Here is a 21105-nt window from a genome sequence, read left to right as displayed (position 1 = left end):
TGCAAGTTTTTAGAGACCCAAGCTAAATGAACAAAAAAGAAATAACAATGTAGTGAAATTACATCATTAATTAACAAACTCAATCTCGAATATAACCTTCCACTCGAGTTAAATAAATTAAAAAGTTATTTTACACCTCCCTCCACTTGAATTGATCACAATACTCATCAATGTGCTAGTTGAGCATATAGTTTTGTGCTTTAACAAGCTTAATAGAGAGAAGAATTGACCTCCTCCTTATAACCACAAGAACCATGGCCCCATTATGACCCCTATGTATAACACCCAATTATGTCCACCCATTTTCCTCATGGATGTATCACTGTTTGTAGCAGCCCCGGAAATTTAAAATGAAATTTATATTATAAATATCAAATGCGGAAGCGAAGTCAAAATTTGAATAACATCCCTTACACTAAAACCAAAAACGTACTCACAAAATATAAAAGATCAAACTACCTAAAGGAAAAACTTGGAAGTAAAAGCTACGAATATGACTATGGAGTCTTTAGGCGTCCCCTTCGTCGTCCTCCTGCGGAACCGGCTCGGGAACGATGTCCTCTTGATATGAAATGATTAGATAAGGAATGAACTACACTAGCCCAGTAAAGACATCACGATATCTCACCGTCACAGAGGTAAAGGTGGGTAGAAAACACAAAAAGACCAATGGAGCATAATTTACTACAAATTCTTTTATTAATAATAAAACCTTTACCATTCACTTACCTCGGTGAAATTCATAAAACAATATACGAAAGCAATAACATCATCATCATCATGAAACCATATATATAAAATGTATAACATAATACCTATCAAACTTTTCGTAATTCAATCGTTACACAACATATTTTCCTCATTTACCAGCCCACTAGTATCCATGGGATCCATAGGGGTCCCGGAACCCGTTAACCCTTAACACCTGAAACCACATTCCAGGGTCGTCCCCATACCCCGTCCGGTATGGGCGTCAAACCATATACCTCATTACCCCGTCCGGTATGAGGGTGAAACGGGCCGTCCCCATACCCCGTCCGGTATGGGCGCCAAACCATAGACCTCATTACCCCGTCCGGTATGAGGGTGAAACGGGCCGTCCCCATACCCCGTCCGGTATGGGCGCCAAAACACATAAGATCTCCATACCCCGTCCGGTATGGGAAACCACAATCCCGGTAGGGTTCCCTACGGACTCGGTCCGTCCACCATCTCCTAGGATATCTAGTCAGGCTGACCACAGTATACAATTTCCATTTACATAATCTTTCATTCTCCTTTTCCCTCAGTCAGCATTATCAATCACATACAAACAAGCAAAACGATAATTTATGCCAAACAGACAACATACAGCATCAATATCCCGGTCATTCAATCCATAATCAATAAAACAGTAGAATATGCACATGAAACTATAAAATGAAAATATCGAACCTCATGCTGCATTTAAAACTGTAAAACAGGCCAAATAACAGTTAACCGACAAACACACTAGACTCGGGCTCCATTAGCGACCTTAAGCAGTTTCACACACTCGTTGATTCATGAAATACCGTTTTATCATTTATTGAACTTTAAAACCGTGATAGGAAATAGGCCAAACACGGCTTCACAGTGCGCTTGCAGGCTGTCCCTAATTTTTCCTGAATTTTTCCCGGGGAACTAAAACGTACTACTGCTACCTGCACGTGTTCCAAAAAATCCCAAATTAGGCCCAGGGCCCTTTTCGGCCAATATCGCAACTCCGGCACGGCGGCGGTTTGCCTCGGGTTGGCCGTTTTCGGCCGTTTTCGACAGAATTCGGCCACACTCGCATTGGTTCCTGTGATAAAACAGCCCTACGGCCCTTGGGGGGGCCGAAAATTTACGGAAAACCGAAGCTTACCGGCGGCGGTGCTCTCGGGTGCGGCGGCTCTCCGGTGAAGTTCGTGTTTTGGTGATTCGGCTCTGATCAACCTGTAGAGAAAAGAATGGTGATCACAGTGATATAAAAATTGCATTAAACGGAGGCCGGGAAGGGCCTCATCGAAGGCAAAAACCGAGAAGGGGCGCGGCGGCGCCGCTGGCTTTTGGCCGTGTTTTCCGGCCGTTTGGCAGGGATTTTGGCTTCGATTTGGCCACTGGGGAAATCAGCGTGGAAAAACGAGTCGGGGGTATGAAATTTACCTCGATCGGCGGTCGAAAATCCCTCCGGTGTGGCGGCGGGTGGCGGCGGCCGGCTTCTGGTTCGTCTTCTCCGGCGAGGGCAGGCGGCTAGGGTTTGGGGTCTGGTGTGGGGGTCTTATTTATACCTTTTTGCCTTTTGATCTCAGCCGTCTATTTTGATTTAATCTGGGCCGTCCGTTTTTGATTAAATCTGGGCCGTCTGATCGCGCGCACGCGGATCGCCAACGTGGCCCGTCCCCGGTCGACGTGGTTTTGCCACGTGGCAGGTCCTGGTTGGCCAGGCCTGCTGACTGGGTCTGCTGACGTGGCTGCTGACGTGGCACGAGCGTTTTTTTTTTTTTTTTTTTTCCTTTTTCAATTTTCCCCGGGTGCTACAACTCTCCCCCCCTTAAAGAAATTTGGTCCCCAAATTTGCCTCGTTACTCTTGATCGAACAGATGGGGATATTGGGCCCTAAATTCTGATTCCAGTTCCCAGGTGGCCTCCCTGGGCGTATGGTTCTGCCACACGACTTTTACAAATGATATTTCCCGGTTGCGGAGTATTCTGCTCTCTCGGTCCGTGATACCGACCGGTACTTCTTCATAAGATAAGTCCTCTTGGATTGGAAGCGGTTCATGAGCCAAGACATGAGAAGGGTCCGGATTGTACTTACGTAGCATAGATACGTGAAACACATTATGAACCCAGGAGAGCTCAGGAGGCAGTGCAAGTCTGTAGGCAGTGGTACCAATCTTGTCTAAGATTTCAAAGGGTCCAATATATCTGGGGTTTAATTTTTCCCTCCTGCCGAACCTACTAATTCCCTTGAAGGAGGTGACTTTAAGAAACACCCGGTCGTCTTTCTCAAAGGCCAGGTCTCTCCTCCGGATATCAGCATAACTCTTCTGCCTACTCTGAGCTGTCTGGATGTTCTTCTTGATCTTAACTATCTTGGACGTGGTTTCTTCTACCAAATCCGGGCCAAACAATCTTCTATCGCCCACTTCTTCCCAACAGATCGGTGACCTGCACGGACGCCCGTATAACGCCTCGTATGGGGCCATGCCGATACTTGCTTGGTAACTGTTTTTGTAAGCAAACTCTATCAGGGGTAGGTGGTCGTCCCAATGGCCCCCGGAGTCAAGGACACAAGCTCGGAGCATATCCTCCAGCGTACAAATTGTCCTCTCTGATTGTCCATCGGTTTGGGGGTGGAAAGCAGTACTAAGAGACAGCTTTGTTCCCATAGCTTGCTGGAAACTATTCCAAAACCGAGAAGTGAACCTGGGATCCCTGTCGGATACTACTGTTACTGGGACTCCATGCAGTCTGACTACCTCCCGGATATACATTCTTGCCAACTTGTCCAAAGGATCAGTCATTCTGATGGCCAGGAAGTGGGAAGACTTAGTGAGTTGGTCAACAATTACCCATATAGCATCATGTCCCGATCGTGCCTTGGGTAGTCCCGATACGAAGTCCATGGTGATGTGTTCCCACTTCCACTCTGGAATCGGTAAAGGCTGAAGTAACCCGCCCGGGCGTTGATGTTCTGCTTTGACCTGCTGACATACCAAGCACTTAGATACAAAGTCGGCTATATCTCTCTTCATCCCATTCCACCAGAACCAAGGTCGCATAGTTTGGTACATTTTCGTACTTCCTGGATGCATGGCGAACCTTGAACTATGGGACTCTATCATGATGTCTCTTTTTAACTCACTGTCATCTGGAACACACACTCTGTCCTTGAAACGAATCAATCCGTCGGCAGAGATCGGAAATTCTGAGCTCACTCCCTGTTCTGCATTCTTCTTGCGGGTTACTAGGGCGGGGTCGACTAACTGGGCTTCCTTTATTCTTTGGATTAACTCGGGTTGGACTGCTAGGTGGCCCAAACATGTGACTCTCTTCAGGTCTCGCAGGCGAACCTGCTGTGTAGCCCCAATGGACCTACATTCTGAAACCATCAGATGGGCTAGGGTGCCTGCACTTTTCCTGCTGAGAGCATTGGCCACTACGTTGCCCTTACCTGGATGGTATAGGATGTCACAATCATAGTCCTTGAGGAGTTCCATCCACCTTCTCTTACGCATGTTGAGATCCTTCTGAGTGAAGATATGCTTCAAACTCTTATGATCGGTGTAGATCTGAAAGGTCTCTCCATACAAATAATGGCACCAGGTTTTCAAGGCGTGTATGATTGCGGCAAGCTCCAAGTCATGGGTAGGATAGTTCTTCTCATGATTCTTTAGGTGTCTAGACCGATATGCTATAACCTTTCCATGCTGCATTAGGACACAACCCAGGCCCAGATAGGAGGCATCACTATAAACCGTGTACCCTCTTGATCCACTCGGTAGAGCCAGCACTGGTGTAGTAGTCAGTCGCTTCTTCAACTCTGAAAAACTCCTTTCGCAGTTCTCATTCCATTCAAACCTTGCATTCTTCTTTGTGAGTCGGGTTAGAGGAGCTGCTAGACTAGAGAACCCTTCGACAAACCGGCGGTAATAACCTGCCATTCCTAGGAAACTACGAATTTCCTTAACTGTTGTCAGCCTTTCCCAACCAAGTACCGCTTCAACCTTTTCGGGGTTCACCAACACCCCTTCCTTCGATATAACATGTCCTAGGAAGGCGGTTTGTTCGAGCCAAAATCCACACTTGCTCAACTTCGCATACAACTTCTTTTCCCTGAGTACCGTAGGACTTGGGCAAGATGATGAGCATGTTCTTCCCTACTTTTTGAGTAGACTAAGATATCATCGATGAACACGATGACAAATTGATCCAAGAATTCTCTGAAGATTCTGTTCATTAGATCCATAAAGATGGTCGGGGTGTTGGTTAGCCCAAACGGCATAACCAGGAACTCATAGTGTCCGTACCTGGTTCGGAATGCCGTCTTGGGGATATCTTCTGCTCTCACTTTTACCTGATCGTAGATCTATTTTAGAAAAGACCTGTGCACCCTGCAACTGATCGAAAATGTCATCAATTCGGGGAAGAGGGTACTTGTTCTTAATTGTTACCTTGTTTATCCTTCTGTAATCAATGCACAGTCTCAACGTTCCATCCCTTTTATTTGCAAAAGTAACCCTGGCACCCCATGGGGAAATGTTGTGTCTAATGAAGCCACTGTTTTGTAGCTCAGTGATCTGTCTCCTTAGTTCTTCCATCTCGATGCGGCTCATTCGGTAAAAAGCTACCGAGATGGGCTGGGTTCCTGGCTGTAAGTCTATGGTGAACTCGACCTCTCTGTTCCCTGGTAGACATGGCAGTTCATCCGGAAATACGTCTGGAAAGTCTCGAACTACTGGAATCTCTTAGATACAAACTACTTTCTTGGGTTTACCTAGTTAGAGAAAATACAATATTAAGGCACTGGGAATTAAGAAGAAAAGAATTTGCCATTAGGGGAAATCAGTACCGAATAATTTTATTAACTTGTAAATGGCTCCTCGTTGGGAAGATTAAATACAATCTTTTTGTTAAAGCAGTCTATGGTGGCGTGATACGCCGCTAGCCAATCCATTCATAGGATTACATCAAAATCCCCTGTGTCTAACCCTATCAGGTCTACCCTCAATTTCCTATCTGCTATCTCCAGGGCACATGCCCTGTAGACAACCTCTCCTAGCAATGTCTCCCCCCCAGCGGTAGATACAAACAATAATGAATCAAGTCTATCAGGTGATACACAAATTTTGGAAGCAAGAACATGTGAAATAAAAGAATGTGATGCACCAGTATCAAACAAAACATGAGCAATGTGGCCAGAGATAGTATACATACTATGTACCACGTCCGGGTCTGCGTCGGCATCCTTCTGGGTAAGGTTGTAAACTCTGCCCTGGATTGGAGGCCTCCATTGATTCTGGTTCCTAGGGCACTCCCTTGCATAGTGCTGGGCACTGCCGCATATGCGACAGGTGTTGTTGAGGCGGTAGCAGGGTTGGTCCCCATGATCCCTGCCGCAGTACTGGCAGATCTTCCCACGCGCTGCCCCCGTAGCCTGAGGAGGGGCCTGGACGGCGGGTCTAGGCCTCTTACTGGGTTGGACAGGCATGGTAGGCGCTGGCCTGCAGAGCGGGGCTGAGGGTCGGGAACTTCCCGCTAGCTGAGGGCGGGTGTCAAAGCTCCTTTCTATGATCTGCGCCTTTGCCAGGACTGCCGAATATGTCTCGAGCTCCATCACCAGTAAGTGCTGTCTGATCGCCGGGCGGAGACCCCATTGGAATTTTCTGGCCTTTCGGCCCTCATCCAACAATGTCTCCGGGGCATGTCGGCCCAACTCTAGGAACTTGCGGGCATACTCCGACACTGTCATATTTCCCTGGACCAATTGAGCAAATTCCATTTCCTTTAGATGTTGGATGTGTTTAGGGAGATACTCCGCATGGAAGGCCGCTAGGAACTGCTCCCAAGTAACTGGTGCAGGCAGGGTGGCCCGCTTGAGCTCCCACCAGCGTACTGCTTCCCCTACCAGCATGTAGGAGGCAATGGCAGCCCTCTGCTCAGGAACTACTCCCAAGGTCTCGAAAGCTCTCTCAGTCTCTGCCAGCCAGAATTTGGGCCTCTTCGAAAGAGGATCTCCCTGAAAAAGTAGAAGGGTTCAGTCTTCTGTACCTCTCTATGAAGCCGGGGTCGATCAAGGAGGGAGCGGGGTCCCGAGGTAGAGGGACTGGGGCCGGCTGAGGGTGAACTAGGGGACCCTGTGGTGGCGCCTGCTGATGTGGTGGAGGCACTGGAATGTGCTGTGGCGGCACCTGTTGGTACTGTGGCTGTGGTACCGGGTCGTACCGCGGCTTTGGTGCCGGGTGGTACCGTGGAGGAACAGGCTCCTGCCGGGGTGGCGCGGGATCAGCCTGCTGTAGCGGGGGCTCAACCTGCTGTAGCGGAGGAGGTCCCGGTAACTCCCTTCTCTCCTCTTGCCTTCGCTGGGCAGCTGCGAGAGCCTCCACCATCTCGAATAGTCTATCTAAATCCTCCCGAAGTGAATTATCTGGGGCCACTCGGTTTAGTGGGGGCCTTCCTCTCCTCATTCCCGTGTACCTGCATTTACAAGGAATGATTGAGTAACGATATATCGGTGAGTATTTCTCTAAGGCACTATTGTGTAAGGGCTGGGTCCGAGGAAATGCGGCTCTGATACCAACTATAGCAGCCCCGGAAATTTAAAATGAAATTTATATTATAAATATCAAATGCGGAAGCGAAGTCAAAATTTGAATAACATCCCTTACACTAAAACCAAAAACGTGCTCACAAAATATAAAAGATCAAACTACCTAAAGGAAAAACTTGGAAGTAAAAGCTACGAATATGACTATGGAGTCTTTAGGCGTCCCCTCCGTCGTCCTCCTGCGGAACTGGCTCGGGAACGATGTCCTCTTGATCTGAAATGATTAGATAAGGAATGAGCTACACTAGCCCAGTAAAGACATCACGATATCCACCGTCACGGAGGTAAAGGTGGGTAGAAAACACAAAAATACCAATGGAGCATAATTTACTACAAATCCTTTTATTAATAATAAAACCTTTACCATTCACTTACCTCGGTGAAATTCATAAAACAATATACGAAAGCAATAACATAATCATCATCATGAAACCATATATATAAACTGTATAACATAATACCTATCAAACTTTTCGTAATTCAATCGTTACACAACATATTTTCCTCATTTACCAGCCCACTAGTATCCATGGGGATCCATAGGGGTCCCGCTACCCGTTAACCCTTAACACTTGAAACCACATTCCAGGGCCGTCCCCATACCCCGTCCGGTATGGGCGCCAAACCATAGACCTCATTACCCCGTCCGGTATGAGGGTGAAACAGGCCGTCCCTATACCCCGTCCGGTATGGGCGCCAAAACACATAAGATCTCCATACCCCGTCCAGTATGGGAGACCACAATCCCGGTAGGGTTCCCTACGGACCCGGTCCGTCCACCATCTCCCAGGATATCTAGTCAGACTGACCACAGTATACAATTTCTATTTACATAATCTTTCATTCTCCTTTTCCCTCAGTCAGCATTATCAATCACATACAAACAAGCAAAACGATAATTTATGCCAAACAGACAACATACAGCATCAATATCCCGGTCAATCAATCCATAATCAATAAAACAGTAGAATATGCACACGAAACTATAAAATGAAAACATCGAATCTCATGCTGCATTTAAAATTGTAAAACAGGCCAAATAACAGTTAACCGACAAACACACTAGACTCGGGCTCCATTAGCGACCTTAAGCAGTTTCACACACTCGTTGATTCATGAAATATCCTTTTATCATTTATTGAACTTTAAAACCGTGATAGGAAATAGGGTGAGGGGTCCTTACTCGTTTCGGGGTCCAAACACGGCTTCACAGTGCGCTTGCAGGCTGTCCCTAATTCTTCCTGAATTTTTCCCGGGGAACTAAAACGCACTACTGGTACCTGCACGTGTTCCAAAAAATCCCAAATTAGGCCCAGGGCCCTTTTCGGCCAATATCGCAACTCCAGCACGGCGGCTCCGCCGTGCTCTGGCGACGGCGCCGCCGCAAGCGGCGGCGGTTTGCCTCGGGTTGGCCGTTTTTGGCCTTTTCCGGCCGAATTTGACCACACTCGCATTGGTTCCTACGATAAAACAACCCTACGGCCCTCGGGGGGGCCGAAAATTTAAGGAAAACCGAAGCTTACCGGCGGCGGTGCTCTCGGGTGCGGCGGCTCTCCGGTGAAGTTCGTGTTTTGGTGATTCGGCTCCGATCAACCTGTATAGAAAAGAATGGTGATCATGGTGATATAAAAATTGCATTAAACGGAGGCCGGGAAGGGCCTCATCGAAGGCAAAAATCGAGAAGGGGCGCGGCGGCGCCGCTGGCTTTCGGCCGTTTGGCCAGGATTTTGGCTCCGATTTGGCCAGTGGAGAAATCAGCGTGGAAAAACGAGTCAGGGGTATGAAATTTACCTCGATCGGCGGTCGGAAATCCCTCCGGTGCGGCGGCGGGTGGCGGCGGCCGGCTTCTGGTTCGTCTTCTCCGGCGAGGGCAGGCGGCTAGGGTTTGGGGTCTGGTGTGGGGGTCTTATTTATACCCTTTTGCCTTTTGATCTCAGCCGTCCATTTTGATTTAATTTGGGCCGTCCGTTTTTAATTAAATCTGGACCGTCCGTGCGATTAAATCTGGGCCGTCCGTGCGCGCGATTGATCTGGGCCGTCCGATCACGCGCACGCGGATCGCCAACGTGGCCCGTCCCCGGTCGACGTTATTTTGCCATGTGGTAGGTCCTGGTTGGCCAGGCCTGCTGACTGGGTCTGCTGACGTGGCACGAGCGTTTTTTTTTTTTTTTTTCCTTCTTCAATTTTCCCCGGGGGCTACACTGTTAATTTTTTATATACTTATAAGAGCCAGTGACCATGATGTATGAGTTACTGTGTTTTGGGTCACACGACTCCCATACAGAAAGGCTCTCATTCGACATATCTAAATCAAATATATGGACTTGTTCTCAATGAACTAGATCGATTAGTGTCACACCATTTTGTTTTTTTAAACCCATTGATTTCAACTCTAAAAAATACCTAACAAGGTATAGAGAAAACAAGTTAAGGCTCTACACCTTATAAAATAATAGTCGTGGGACCCAATCTTGTTGGCTCAATGGAGAAAGTGGAAAACACTAAAAAGGACTTAATTTAAAAACCTCTCAACATAGGAACAATGGCCTAAATAAATGATCGACACTTTCTTCTTCATCACTGCAAAATAAACATATTGTGTTAGCTTTCATTCTCTTATGTAATAATTGACATTTGTAAAAAGATGGTGATGTGAGCATGGACATGGATCAAGTTGGCGAATAGGATATCTCAATGCTAAGTGAGCCATTGTAAGGGGGAGAGCTAAAAGATTACAACAAGTTTTTCAACTTTTTATCCAAGCATGGATCAATGAGGAAGATGAGTTTGGGCCCATTAAAGAAGCCCAAGAAAAGAAGACAACATGACCATTAACTCAATGGTATAATAATATATACTGTTCACCCCAAGTGCAAGAGGGAAATAAGTGAGAAAAAGAAAAAATTATGCAAGATATGAAAAAGAAAAATTCTCATAGAATTTTATTTCTTAATCATGTGGAAAATCTTCACAATTAAAGATTAGCCATGAGGAAAAATTGCTCCTAAATTGCAAGTTATCTTGAGAAAGATGAAAACTCCTTAAATGTCAAATCTCGCAGAAAAAGGAAGATACTTGAGAAAGAGAAAAATATCTTAATAGAATATCTTCCCTTAAATCAATCACAATTAATTAAGATATTCCTTATTTAAAAAAAATTTCTCATAAGAAAATCATATTTATACTATTTTAGTTGTAATTTTCTTAGTTTTTGATAGTTTTTTTTTTATTATAGTATAGATTTAATTTCTTATATAATTTCTACAATTAATTAGGAGATTATTTTTTTCCTTATTATTCGCATGACCTACACTATAAATAAGCCTTCAATTTAGAATTGTAATTTAATTCAGAATTTTTAGCTTATTAATAAAATTCAGGTATCCTTGTTTTAAGATTTCAAGCTTACAAGAGTGAGTGAGTGGGTGGATCTTTGACTTACTTATTATACTAGAAATTGGGATCGCTTATCGAGGTAAATCTCATGGCGTCTTTTCAATTCTAGTTCTTTATTTCTTTCCCAATTATCTTGATTTTTACTCTCCTGTTGACTGCGAGTCAAGTAGGGAGGGTTTGCTTAGGATTTTAAGTTTCTGATTGTTGATGTATATGTAGGATTTTTGATTTCGTTGTTGATCCCGGGTTCCGCATCAGTTGGTATTGGAGTTTAAGCTCCAGTAATATCTTTCTTATTTACTATTTATATTTATTTTCTTACATAAAATTAGTACTCGTTATATAAAGTGCGAATTCATTTAGTTTATTTTTAAGATTTTTTTTTACGATGTTATTATAATTTTTTTTAAAAAAAGAGATTCTAAAAAAATAGAATCTGTGAAAAAAAAATAGAGAGCAAAAAAAAAAAGAGAGAAAAGTGTGTGACTCCTTGGTTCTTTTTACAACATTACATTAAATATTCTGTATTAGCATTTGCATCACAGAAATTCAAGTGAGTCATAGAGCGCAGCAGTCATTGGGGTAGAATAATTAATTCGGATCCTTGACATTTTAAGTCCATTATTGTCTTTTTCAACTTCTAGTTTCATTTTTTCTTAAGTGTTTTAGTTCCATTATACATCTAAGTAGTTAATTACATTCTAACTACTTAGTTATAAATATAAGAGCATGACATATTCTTCTTTTGTGTGCTTATTTATGAACTTTTAGAGAATAAGATCCATTTTTAGTATTCTTTGCAGAGTCTTAAAAGACAACCTTGTTTGTCTTGATTCAAGAGATCTAATTCCAACACTCAACTTGACGAAAGAAGACAAGAGAGGTAAACATGAGTGATTGAGAGGGAATGATTTATTTTTTCCATTAATATTTTTTTGAATATATGTCACAGCTTAGTGAAACCAACCGATCTATGACCTTGAAAGAATGTATAGAGGATAGGATGGATGATATGTACAATAGATTGAGCTTAGCCATTGAAGGTATAACAATAAGAATGGATTTGAGAGATGGAGGAAGGAACCGTAGTCATCCCAGACGCTGACACCACCAGGATGATGATGAGTAAAATGACGACAATAGTGAAGTTGATATAAGAAAAATCCAGAGAGAAGATGATGACATCAGATCTATCAAGATGTAGATATCCTATTTCATAGGAAGGAATGATGCAGAGACCTATCTTGAGTGCGAACGGAAAATAAAGTTGATTTTAGACTGCTACAACTATAATAAAGCTAAGAAAATAAAGCTAACAGTAGTCGAGTTTATAAATTATGCACTTATTTGGTAGGATCAAGTGACCGCCCTCAGAAGAAAAGATAAAAACCAACATGTATCCACTTAGAGAGAGATGAAGTGTATTATGATAAAGATATTTGTCCCATCTTATTATGACATAGAATTGTACTAGAAGCTCCAAAGATTGACCTAGGGATCCCTCTCGGTAAAAGATTACCACTAGGAGATAAAGATGGCAATGATCAGGGCCATAATTTATGAGAGCCTAAAATCCACTATGGCTAGATTTCTGAGTAGTTTGAATAGAGAGATTGCCAATACTATGGAACTGCATCATTACATAGATCTGAATGAGATGGTACATATGGCTATAAAGATTGAGAGATATCTAAAATATAGAGGTTCTTCTAGAAGTAATTCTTAGTCTACTCCTCAGTTTAATTCCAGATAGCCTAAAAAGAAAAAAAGAAAGAAACTTAAAAAAAGGGATGACAAGCCCAACTTTGGCAAATCTAAAGGTAAACCCTAAGCCACCTACTACTACTCAAAGACCAAGTTCTATTAAGTATTTTAGGTGCAATAGAGTTGAACACATCGTGTCACAATGCCCCAACAAAAACCTCATGTTGCTGAGAGACGATGGCGAGATAAAGACTGCTAGTGAGTACAACACTGATGATGATAGTAGAACATTACTAGATGATTGTGAAGACAATTTAATAGCCCTAGTACAGGGTAAGATATTGGTTATCTGGAGAGCCCTAAATATATAATCCAAAGAGACAAACAACGATTAAAAGGAGAATATCTTTCCCAAATGTCATATGAATGAGAATGTATGTAGTCTGATCATAGACGAAGGCAGTTGTGTCAATGTCACTTGTACTTTACTGGTTGATAAGTTAGGGCTATTTTGTATTAAACATTCGAACCCTTATAGACTACATTAGCTCAATGAGTATGGAGAAGTTAGGATACATAAGCAAGTTAAGATTTCTTTCTCCATAGGCAGATACAAAAATGAGGTATACAGTGATGTCATTCCCATGCATGTCAGTCATATCCTGTTTGAATGATCATGGTAGTATGATAGACAGGTACATCACGACGGGTTCAAGAATTAATACTCTTTAGGTCTAAATGACCTAAAACACATTTTGACACCCCTATCTCTAAAAAATGTATATGTTAATCAAATCAAAAGTAAGAAATTCTTTGAAGAATATTCAGAAAAAGAAAAAGAAAAAGAAAGAAAAAAGGCCAAAAAGAAAAAGAATGGCCCACTGAGAGAAAAAAGGCTGAAAAAAAATAAAAAAAGTCCACTGAGCATAAAAAAAGCCCAAAAAAATAATAAAAAAGACCCATCAAGTGAGAGAGAGAAAAGAAAAGAATGTTTATATGTGAGGGAGAGAGAAATGAGGAGAGTGATACGTGAGAAAAAAAGTTTAATTGTACTTCGGTACAAAGAAGCTTATCTAAATTTTTCTGACCTTAACACTTCTTTGCCTAATTCTATTTTCTCTCTTTTGTAGGACCATAAGAGATTCCAGATGGTCTATCACCACTACGAATGATTAAACATCATATTAACTTTATCCTTAGAGCTTCAATTCCCAACCATCCAACCTATCAAAGTAATCCTAGGGAAATAAAGGAACTTCAGCTGCAAGTGGATGAATTGTTAGGTAAGGGATATGTAAGAGAAAGTTTGAGCCCTTGTACTATTCTAGTGTTACTTGTGCCTACGAAAGATGCTCTTCGAGGATGTGTGTGGATTACCGAGCTGTCAACAAAATTATGGTAAAGTATATACACCCTATCCCTAGGTTAGATGATATGTTGGATGAATTAAGTGGATCTACTATTTTCACTAAGATAGATCTTAAGAGTGGAAACCATCATATTAGGATGAAACTTGGAGATGAGTGAAAAAATACGTTTAAAACCAAGTATGGGTTGTATAAGTGGTTACTAATGCCTTTTGGGTTATCAAATACCCCTAGCATCTTCATGAGACTTATTAATCATGTTTTACGACCTTTGTTAGGTAAATTTATGGTAGTTTACTTTGATGACATCCTAATTTACAACAAGTCTTTAGAGGATCACCTTCAACATATCCGATATGTCCTTGAGGTCCCTAGGAAGAATAGTTGTATGCCAAGAAGTGTACCTTTTGTAGTGAAAATTTGATTTTTTTAGGATTTGTAGTTCGTGCACAGGGCATTGAGGTAGATGAAGATAAGGTGAAAGCAATCAGATAATGGCTTACTCTAATATCATCCAATGAGGCAAGGAGTTTTCATGATTTAGCGAGCTTGTATCGCAGGTTTGTTAAGGATTTCAGTTCTATAACAGCACCATTGAAGGAACTAGTAAAGAAAAATGTAAAATTTGTATGGATTGAAAAATAAGAGCATATTTTTACTTTATTGAATGATAAATTATGTTATGTACCTATTTTAGCTTTACCTGACTGTAACAAAACTTTTAAGCTTGAATGTGATGCTTCAGGTATTGGTATAAGAGCTGTTCTGATGCAGGAAAGGTGTCATGTGGCTTATTTCAGTAAAAAACTTAATGGCACACTATTGAATTACTCAACCTACAACAAGGAGTTATACGCCTTAGTGAGAGGTCAAGGTAAACTTAACTGTTATCATGGTAAGTGGGTCGAGTTTATAGAATTTTTTCCCGATGTAATTAAGTATAAACAAGCTAAGTATAATATTGTTGCTGATGCATTATCTCGCAAGTATGCTTTGATTTCTACACTTAGCTCTAAGTTGTTTAGGATTTTGAGTTTCTGATTGCTAATGTTTATGCGGAGTTTTAAATTCTGTTGTTGATCCCGGGTTCTGCATTAGATGGGGATAAGATGCATCCACATATGAGTACATAATTTTTTGACAAAAAGAGCATCGAACATGTTTAAAAATATAAGTTGATTGGGAATGAAAGGTTAAGTATATTCTAGGTCGTCTTAAAGAAATGAAAAGAGGTACGAATAGGTCATACATGTAAAATATATATATATATATAAATACTTACATTCATATATAAGTTAACTTTAACTGCTTTGAATAGAAATTGAATTCTTTTTAGCTTTATATTATGTATTTAGAATATTTTTCTTGAGTTATTACATGTCATATACGTATATGCTTAGATATATACATATATATACATGTACATATACAAAAAAGACATGTAATTAAATTCCAATGTAAAGTGAATGAGTCTTTTAAGTATAATATATGTTATTCATTGGGTGTCATAATTCACGAGGAATTCACATACCCAGTTTTGCAGGAGTTAGCTTCATGAGGAGCGTATTAGTAAGACTCTCTTAATAGGTTTCTCCTAAGCAATTTTGTTTCATGCCTTTTATGAACTTTTTTTGCATACACGGATTCCTATTTGGTTTTTTTCTTTAGAATTTTCTTTTTAGAAATCATATAATTTCTATTGAGTTTAATGATATCGATTCAATATCACCTTATGATATGTGAAAATTGAATTTTTTTTGAAAAACTTTGAACCCTACAACTTGGGTTCTTATAGAAATAAGATTATTTTAAATGATTTTAGTTACTTTGATATTTATTATTGATGAAACGAGATAGGAATTCATTAACTAACTTTTTAAAATTGTGATTATCTTGAATTTAAATGTTTAGAATCTCTCTCTCTCACCCATTTCTTAAAAATCAAGAAAAACAATCCACATAATATGACATTTATTCCCATAAAAAATTTCATCTGTTTGGTTAGTTAAATAAATTTGTAATAAGATTCTGATGTAATAACTAAACTATTAAACACTCATATTATCATATTTGTTCCATTGAATAACAATTCTAATGAAATTTTAATTCATCAAATGTTGTAATTATAAATCATATATAGAAGATAATTAGTCACTGAGTTTTTAGCTAATTGGCTCATTTCCCACAATGAAGATTATACAGATGAGTTTCATAACTTTAATACCTAATATCGACAACAACTACTGGATTTTTTTTTTTTTTTTTAATTTTAAAAAAAATTAATCATTTTTTAAATAATTTATGTGACAGTCCACATATGAAATTAAAGGAAATGACGTGGAAAAATAATATCCGTTGATTGATTGAAATGAATGCGAACGTGGCACCAATCCTACCATGCAATTTGACAAAACTGTGCATACCCATAAAACTCCCAACTTCACACAAAAACCCTAGCACGCAGGATTTCGTACATATAAATTAACAACTTTCTGCCGCCGTCCACAGCCTCTAAAGAGAGTAGAGTAGAGTAGACGAAATAACGGAAATGGTTTCCGGATCAGGGATCTGCGCGAAGCGGGTAGTGGTGGACGCGAGGCACCACATGCTTGGCCGGCTGGCATCGATCCTTGCTAAGGAGCTTTTGAACGGGCAGAAAGTCGTCGTGGTGAGATGCGAGGAGATATGCATGTCGGGAGGGCTTGTCCGCCAGAAGATGAAGTACATGAGGTTTCTCCGCAAGCGCATGAACACCAAGCCCTCTCATGGCCCCATTCACTTCCGCTCCCCCGCCAAGATTTTCTGGCGCACCATCCGCGGGTTTGTCGCTTCCTATCCCTAAGTTCCATTTCACCTATTTTACATCTTTTGGTTGATTGTGGAAAATGCATTAATGTTTTGTACTTTTTGTTCGTTCTGTTAGTTAACAACTGTGGGCTAGTGAATAACGACTGACTGGAAATTTTTGACCTATTAGGCAAATAGGTTTGTGCTTCCGTGATTATCATGTAGATAATCAGTTTTGATTTTTTTTCTAAATTTCTTTGGTTTCTTTCATTATGAATATCATTTTTAGATGTTTTACCTCTATTTTCTTGTTTGAGTACCAATTTACAAATCTCTGGTTATAAAACTTTAGCTAATATGAGGTAGGATGTTTTATTAGTTCGTGAGTTAGAGTTGTTGTCTGATATCTATTAGTTATCGATGGGAACACTTGCTTAGAATTCAACTTAATTTTATTAGCTAGGAAATTTTTGCCTCTAATAGAGCTGTCTTGCGGTTGTTTGCTATAGAATGATCCCACACAAGACAAAGCGTGGAGCTGCTGCTCTTGCACGATTGAAGTCCTATGAGGGCATTCCTCCTCCATACGACAAGATGAAGAGGATGGTCATCCCTGATGCTCTTAAGTGAGTTTATCTATACGTGGCCCCGTTGCTATATTGGGATTTTCTTATTCTTATTTGCTTAAAGAATTGTTCCCCTGTAATATAGGGTATTGAGGCTTCAGAAGGGACACAAGTACTGCCTGTTGGGTCGTCTCTCATCTGAGGTTGGATGGAACCACTATGACACCATCAGGGTGAGTTTCTTTTGTCTGTTGTCAATGCTTAACTTTCTTTCTAATCTTTTTTTCATCTAGGTTTTTGTTCTGTAGCTTGAGTCTGTGCCCTCCTATTCTTTGTATTAGAGAATCTATCTTATTTGATTTCTTTTTACTAGTATTCAAAAGTCAGTTTTATCATGTTTATGTATTTGCATAGATCATCTTGATTCTTGTAAAGTCCGATTCAAATCCCTTTTAGAAAGCACTTTTTACGTGTTAGACTGATGTAGTGCAGCTTTATGACCAATTAACAAATCTTATCAAAGACTTGAAAAAAATGCTTTGCTAATCTTGCATCCATTTGTTGCTTCTTACTGGTGAACTCTCTAAATCTGAAAGTGGATGATGTTCATGTTTCCGAAGCATAGATAAATTTGGCCAGTATTAAACAGCCCCGTGCAATTCTGTATTGTTGCACTGTGTGCTACCTGTCTTCTGGTACAACCGTTTCTTTGTTTCGTTATTAATCTCTTTATATGATAAGGACTGGTATGTTTATCGTCGTAAAACTTTACAATGGGCATTTAATTTAGTACTCATTATCATGGATTACAGATGCAGCATATTGAGTTTCTAGTTACTATGGATGTTAAAGAAGTGTCCAAACAGTTTAGTAAAGACAAGTGTGATCTCTCTGATGTTATGTTAGAGTATTGGCTTGAGCAATGGAACGAAGTTTCTTTAGTTTATGTTATGTTTAGATTTTTATTACTTGTCTACAATGATTTAATCTATTACGGGTTTATGCGACCTTCTCCAAGTATGCTTAATAATGATAAACAAGATTGCATACAATATAGCTTGAAGTTCATTTAATTTATGCTTGTTGCATCCACTCTCCCATATGCAGGAGCTTGAAAAGAAGAGAAAGGAGAGGTCTCAAATAGTTTATGAGAGAAAGAAACAATTAACCAAACTTAGACTGAAGGCGGAGAAGGTGGCAGAGGAGAAGCTTGGCTCCCAACTGGACGTTCTTGCAGCTGTGAAGTACTGATATGTTTTTGCCTTTTTGGTCTATAGGTTAGCCCATTTTCCAGTTTTGAGGCTTGTTTTTGTTGAAAGTTGCCATTTCTGTTCTAGATTATACAGCTGAAGACTTATTTAAAACTTGATATCAAGATTTTATGTTGAATGTTTGTGTACGTCTTTTGGAATTATGATTTGATATTCCTGATTGGCAGGCCTTGCAAAAGGATTAGATTAGGTAATGTAGAACTTCTTAAACTTTACTAATCATAAAAAGCGAAAGGGAAATCAGAATTCTCTATCATGAATAGATTTGTTTTTAAGACCTTTAACGGAGTTGTAGGCAAAGGTTTGTCAATTAGAGGAAAATTGGGTCTGAAATATAATTGCATACACGGTATAGATAATTATTGTTGTGTGGGTTTAATATTTTAATTATGATTTGGATGTATATTTTAGGAATTTAATTACTACCTTAGTGTGTAATTTTCACATTGATTTAATACTAGTTAATATTTATAGACAAAATCCAAATGACATTGAAAAAGATATAATAACGAGAGATGATCATATAGCAAAGTAAAGAAATTAAATGGGTTTGACGTACTTCAAATCTTGGCATCTTCTTTTACACAAGAAAATCACCGTAGTAGTTTACAATTAAAGATGATCATATAGCAATATCGTAGCAAAAACAAAAGATTACACTACTTTTAAAACTATAATTGCTTATTCAAAATCTAATTTAGTGAAAGTTTGTTTGCTAATCTAATTAGATATTACATTATTTTTGGATATGGATCAATCAATCAATCAAGACTTTATTTTTGTTGAGAATGTTAAATTAATTTTTGAAAAATAGTTTTTTGTTAAAATTTTGTTGAGAGAATTGGGTTTAAAAAGAGGAAAGTATTTTATTCATCCATTTCCCTCTTATCTTTTCCTTTTCCTTTTCCTTGTCTTTCTTTTTCTTTACGCCCCTATGGCTTATTTTCCTTTCATACTTTCTTTTTACTTAATTTTCATTTCCTTTCACTTTTTATTATTATTCATTCACACCCTTGTCCTTCTTTTTCTTTCCCTTTTTGTTTTTTCTCATTTTTTTAATTCTTGTTTTTTTTTATTCATTTTTTAGTGAATATAAAATAAGGTAACAAAAATTAACAATAAAAAATTGCAAAAGGTTAAGAATACTTTTTTATTTTTTTATTTTTTTATTTTAAGTGTACTGATCAAAATTAGGGTATATGATAATTTTAATCAATGTAAAGAGAAATACAAAATAGCACATAGATGTAGCAATATAAAGTAAGTTTTCAAAATCAATTTTAGTGTAAACAATGAAGTTTAGAAATTAAAAAATAAATAAAAAGCTACTAGAAAATACATTTAAAATGGAGAAAAAAATAAAAAGGATAAAAGGGAGAAAATACCTATTATGCCCCTCTAGACTTTTTGGAAAAGTTATCTTAACATACACAAGACGCGAAATATTTTCTAAAGGGAATTATAAAAAATAAAAAAACATAAATATTCTCTTATCTTTTCCAATATATCTCTTTACACATAATAAATAAAAAGAATAAGTTAACCAATCTAAATACTTGTTTGATTGTAGTTTGTGGCTGTAGCTTTTGTATTTAGAAAGTGCAACTAAAATGCTTTAAAAGCAAAGGTGCTTGTGATTAAAAGCAAAAGCAAAAGCAAAATTTATTTTTAATGGGTCTAAACATAAATTCTAAAAATATAAAATAACTTCACTTATTTATCTTTTTATTCCAAAATTCCCTTTAAATAACTATAAAAATTATATATCATTCTTTTTTTTTTCTTTCAACTTTATACAATTGCTACCGCTATCATCCATAAGTATTTGCCCGCTACTTGCTAGTCATCCTCCACCACCAACGACTTACGACCCTTAGTCGCCCATTGGTTATCAATCCTCGTACTCTGCCACCATTTGGCTACCAACCCTTTTACCCTTCGTTGCTAGTTGGAGTGTAACACTCCAAACCTTTGTACTTTAACGTTTGGTTAAACTCTATTTTGATTCGAAAATTAAATTTTTGATATTTTAATTATGAATGCTTTCTATATTTTAAATTCTATTATATTTTATTAAAATTAATATTTTGTTAGTTTTAAATTGTTATTTGAGTGTTTTCAAAAAATAAGAGAAAAGATGAGAAAAGAAGAAATTGAGAAAAATTGGGGAAAAAACCCTAGGAACCTGCAGGAAGCAACCCGTGCAGGCTCATGTGTCAGCGCCCACGCGACACTGTGCTCACAACAAGCGGCTTGCGTAGGCACTGCGCGCGCATACCACGCATTATGGGCGTACAACGCGCGACAAGACATGCTTGCATGCGCAACTATGTGCTGTTAGCCGCACGTAAACGTGATAGCCCATTGTCACGTTCCATCTGGGCATCCCCCCTCGCCCCACTGTGTAGGTTTCACTATCAGCCACCACTCCATCTACCCGCCACCTGTCCTTCTTGGATGTTTGCCATGTGTCGTGCATCTAAGCCTTCTCCATGCCTATTTAAAAGGCTCCCTTTATCCTCATTTTCTTATACTCTATTTATTCTTCCACTTCCACTCTTTAAAAAAATTTTGAAGGGAGAAAGAAAGAAGTTTTAGAGTGAGAAAGAGGAAATTTTAGAGAGAGAAGAGGCAAGGAAAAAGAAAGGAAAGTAAAAACTTTTAAGAACTTGTTCGAGGAT

The 21105-nt window shown here is 39.5% G+C and overlaps 1 protein-coding gene and 1 non-coding gene across 2 annotated transcripts; both read left to right on the top strand.

The window, feature by feature from the left end:
- Positions 1–16252: 16252 nt before the first annotated feature.
- LOC110813883 (large ribosomal subunit protein uL13y) lies at positions 16253–18546 on the top strand. The gene is made up of 4 exons (XM_088223219.1): positions 16253–16620; positions 17097–17213; positions 17299–17386; positions 18261–18546. The coding sequence occupies exons 1-4, from the start codon at positions 16349–16351 to the stop codon at positions 18402–18404; spliced, it is 621 nt and encodes a 206-aa protein (XP_088079345.1). The 5' UTR covers positions 16253–16348; the 3' UTR covers positions 18405–18546.
- Positions 17714–17856, top strand: LOC148253331 (small nucleolar RNA snoR137). Its single transcript, XR_015812979.1, has one exon. It is a non-coding gene; the product is annotated as a small nucleolar RNA snoR137 (small nucleolar RNA).
- Positions 18547–21105: the final 2559 nt, after the last annotated feature.

The sequence above is a fragment of the Carica papaya genome, chromosome 6, assembly GCF_054855325.1.
Source record: "Carica papaya isolate Zhongbai chromosome 6, ASM5485532v1, whole genome shotgun sequence".
Taxonomy (NCBI): domain Eukaryota; kingdom Viridiplantae; phylum Streptophyta; class Magnoliopsida; order Brassicales; family Caricaceae; genus Carica; species Carica papaya.
The sequence above is the reverse complement of the archived record's forward strand: the minus strand, read 5'-3'. Positions and strand labels throughout refer to the sequence as shown.